Source organism: Nicotiana tomentosiformis, chromosome 5, assembly GCF_000390325.3.
Source record: "Nicotiana tomentosiformis chromosome 5, ASM39032v3, whole genome shotgun sequence".
Taxonomy (NCBI): Eukaryota; Viridiplantae; Streptophyta; class Magnoliopsida; order Solanales; family Solanaceae; genus Nicotiana; species Nicotiana tomentosiformis.
The window spans coordinates 94,702,296-94,705,945 of record NC_090816.1 but is presented as its reverse complement, the minus strand read 5'-3'; the positions used below and the strand labels follow the sequence as shown (position 1 = coordinate 94,705,945).

General features: G+C 37.5%; 1 protein-coding gene across 2 annotated transcripts; it reads right to left on the bottom strand.

The window, feature by feature from the left end:
- Positions 1-486: 486 nt before the first annotated feature.
- On the bottom strand, positions 487-3,251 carry LOC104118991 (F-box/LRR-repeat protein At3g26922-like). Of its 2 annotated transcripts, XM_009630378.4 has the most exons (3): positions 2,108-3,247; positions 1,441-1,614; positions 487-1,026 (listed from the first exon to the last, which is right to left on the bottom strand). In XM_009630378.4, exons 1-3 carry the CDS (start codon positions 3,116-3,118, stop codon positions 673-675), a joined length of 1,539 nt encoding a protein of 512 aa, XP_009628673.1. In that variant the 5' UTR covers positions 3,119-3,247; the 3' UTR covers positions 487-672. The 2 variants fall into 2 exon arrangements, with proteins under 2 accessions (XP_009628673.1, XP_070031214.1); XM_070175113.1 differs by lacking the exon at positions 1,441-1,614 and having other exon boundaries at positions 2,108-3,251.
- Positions 3,252-3,650: the final 399 nt, after the last annotated feature.

Here is a 3,650-nt window from a genome sequence, read left to right as displayed (position 1 = left end):
GGCTTGAAGAAGGTAAATTGCCTTTTAAGGTATCATAATTGATGATGCTCAGAAACGGAAAAACAATCAGAGGTATGAGGATCTTGAAAGCGTGCTACAACTTTCAAGAATGTTCAACTAAGGTGGGGGGAGGTTGGGGGGGGGGGGGGGGGGGCTTGAAGAAGGTTCAACTATGTCCTTAACTTCAGAATTACAAACATTCTTATTATGGCCTTTACTTTAGATTCAAGCACTGTAAGCCTCAATATCACAACTGCTAAAATTTTTGAGGTAAACAAACAACGCAGACCTCTTTCTTCCAAGAAAAAAGCCAAAAAGGGAACCATTTCACATTTATAGACCTTGATGCAACTGACAAAGCTAGGTAGCAAAAGACAACACTTCGTAAGGTTAATTATTTAGATGTGCTCATCTTAATAGGTCAAGGAAAACAAGTGTTGCGAGGAAATCTCAATGCATATGTAAAACATCTAAACTGCAACAAACTTTCATGAGGAACCAAGCTACCATAAAATTCAGTATGCCATAAGGTTAAGTTCAACAGAACAGAAACTTGCCATGCAGAGAAGCTAAAGGTTCATGATTGCATAAGCAGTTTGTAAAAAACTCAATTAAAGCGAAAATTTTCGTATCCTGAGACAGAAAACTACTTGCAGTCTGGTCATGGAAAGCTCACTCCTGGAAGATAAATACAGGATTGGCAGAGGATCTTGCACAACGTAACAATTTCTCAGTCAACTGAGATAAAAGTCGGGACTCACAGTTCATTGAACATCTCCTGCACTTTCTTCTCTCTGATGTGATAATGAACTTCTCCAAAACCGTTGCAATCTTCAACAGGAATTTTGAAAGTTCAAAAAGCTTTTTAAATTGCCATGCGAAATTATACTTCAAGCACATTTCGACGGAGATACCAATCTTAACAATCTTGAGGTTGGGAAACGGAAAGCTTGAAATCCTTCTCTCAATATTAGCATTATCTACTTTGCCCAAATATTTTGACTCAAAGCGGCAGGGGGAACCAAACTGGAGACAGAAAATATAATCAGGATCAAATGCAGGTCCGACAAATGAAATTGCAGAAAGGTACAAAAATTGATTTCACAGTAGAAGTGTCTATTACATAAAAATTTCAGAACCAACGAATCCTAACGGTACATGGAACATGATTATGAGGGCTGTTCCTATCATAAGATTCATCGAGCACGTAACCGAAGTAAAAAGTGATAGCGGAGCTCATTTGCCTCAAAGAAAGCAACAGCACCGACCATATTAATGTGAAGCTTTATAGTTACAAAAGCAAGCATCTTACTGATAGTTACAGATATATTTGCATTCTCCTTCAGAAATAACCTCCTTGGGTGTGGTGGTGGGGGTGGGGGATTCAAGCTTCATCAAATGAATAAACTAAGAAGAATAAAAAAAGTTCCAGGAAGTTACAAGCGTAATTGCGATGTCTATGTTGAGTGTCTCCGCATTAGGTGACGCTCGCAAAAGGCCAGCTAGTCCATGCAAATTAAAGTTTCCTATATGCAACTCTAGTGTAAGATATTTGCATTTCAGGTCTGGAATCAGCACCCATGGCACCCCTTCAAACTGTGAGGCACACAGGACCTGGAGCAGTAAAACAAATGAACCCAATAAAGAATGGAGAAAGCATTAACAACAAAAAGAAAGTACTCAACAGCAGAGAGATAGTGTCGTGACAAATCTAAAAGCTTTATGCAACAATGTAAAAATATCTTGGCTGGCGTAATCAAGCAACATCACTGGAAAAAGGCCCAGAAGGCCGCAACTTTCTGCAATTAATCCAGTTGCGCCTATAAACAAGTAAAGACCACTCCCCAAGCCGAGCTTGCATTCTCAAACATATCTCCTTTATTAAAGAAAATAGAAAGACTTTAAGAAGTTGAAATTACCATCCATATCTCAGGTAGTTAACTTTTTATCAGTTTAGCGTTTAGAAAAAGAATTCCATTTAGAAAATGTAAGAATGAATCGTTGTTTGTGAAATTTGTGCAAAGGTTCTCAATGTATAATGTTTACATTCAATAACGACTACTTAACATCAATAGAGAAAATAAGGACTTTCGAGTTAAAAAGAAACCTCTCTGAAGCAAGTTCCAATTGATAGCTCGGTTGCATAACTCAACTTATGAAGATAATCTTGCACGAGTGTCCTTAAAACTTGATGATAATCACCACAAGTGGCTTCCTCAACATCATTATCATATTCACCAGACTGGATGCTTTTGATACATGTAATGTTGAAAGTAAGCTTAGCATTAACTAAGGAAGACACATTTACAAGCCTACACATGAGATTATAAAGATTCCCCGAAATCTCCAAATGCTGAAGATACGGGGCCATAATTTCCAAAGAAGTGTCATTTTCGAAATCAGGCCGCCAATGGCCTGCCAATGTTAGTCTCTTTAAATTTGAAGAAGTAATTTCAAGACGACGAAAACCCCGAAAGAAGAACAACTCCAGTGTTTCCATAGCAGGACAACCTGACAGTAAGTTCACAATATCGTCATCGTCTAAACTGATTAGGTCCAGCTTTAAGCTCTTAAGAGAGTTCCAAGCAATGGCCAGTCTTTTATCAAACACCCAGCGGCTCAAATTCAATGTAATTAATGACGAACAAGTGCCCATAGATAGAGGCAATTTGTAAGTGAGTTCTTCATCATCTGAACACAATATAACATCTTCCACTTTTCTTTCTACAGCAAAGCTAATCCATCGGATGGTTTCCAAGTCAAAGTTCCATCGAGTCATGTAATCAAAATTGAGTTGGAATTTTTTGATGTTGGAACTAGTGCAATGAGCTAAAACGTGGTCCACAAAGTATATGAAGTTTTCTGTCCTGTAATCACTATTAATGAAAAGGAAGTTATAAATTGAATACCAGAGATAACACCACCGTTTTGAGAGAACACATGATGCGACGGCATCTTTGGTGGGCAAAAGAGAGAGAATTTGTACGAGGAGTGCGTCCGGCAACTGACTGACACGGTCTAGGGTTTCTTCAACTCCACTGACTCCGCCCTTTCGTTTCTTCGACGTTGATTCTCCCAAATTACTACTTCTAGAATCACCTTCTTTGAGTGAATCCATGATTTCCCAAGAGAGATGTCACAAAATGAACTAGCAAGAACCTCAAATCGTGAAGAACAGAGAAAAGAAATAAGAGGAGAGAATTGGGCATGAATACAAACACCAGCTTATAAGGAAAATAACACAACTTGGAATGTGACACATAAGTTGTTACAAAGATGAGAAAAATAGAGTTTTTGGTCAATATTGTCCCTTATATTTGACCTTATATTTGAGGATAAGTCTATTTTGGTCTCTCAAATATATCTCTGAGTATATTTAGTGCATTAAGTATGCTAAAGTGGAGCACTCTGAGTATCATTGAATGACACAATGTGTTCAAAAACTAACGATGTTACCCAACTTTGATTTATGAAACAAAACGTTTCCTCTCCTTTTATTGGATAATGCAAATTATCACTTTAATTTATTATTTTTAGATAATGTCTTCTAAAATTTTGACCTTGAAAATATCCCTTTTGTGCCAGTTTTCAGTGAGAAAATGACACTGTATAGCCGCTGTAAAACTAATAGCCGAAAAAATATATAAAAT

What these genes read in the sequence shown, in the direction of transcription:
- LOC104118991 (XM_009630378.4), bottom strand. Translation starts at nt 3,118, where the DNA reads ATGGATTCACTCAAAGAAGGTGATTCTAGAAGTAGTAATTTGGGAGAA. An exon ending in TTGGAACTTGCTTCAGAGAG is followed by an intron (nt 1,615 to 2,107) that starts GTTTCTTTTTAA and finishes TTACTGCTCCAG; the next exon opens with GTCCTGTGTGCCTCACAGTT. An exon ending in TAGACATCGCAATTACGCTT is followed by an intron (nt 1,027 to 1,440) that starts GTAACTTCCTGG and finishes TTCTGTCTCCAG; the next exon opens with TTTGGTTCCCCCTGCCGCTT.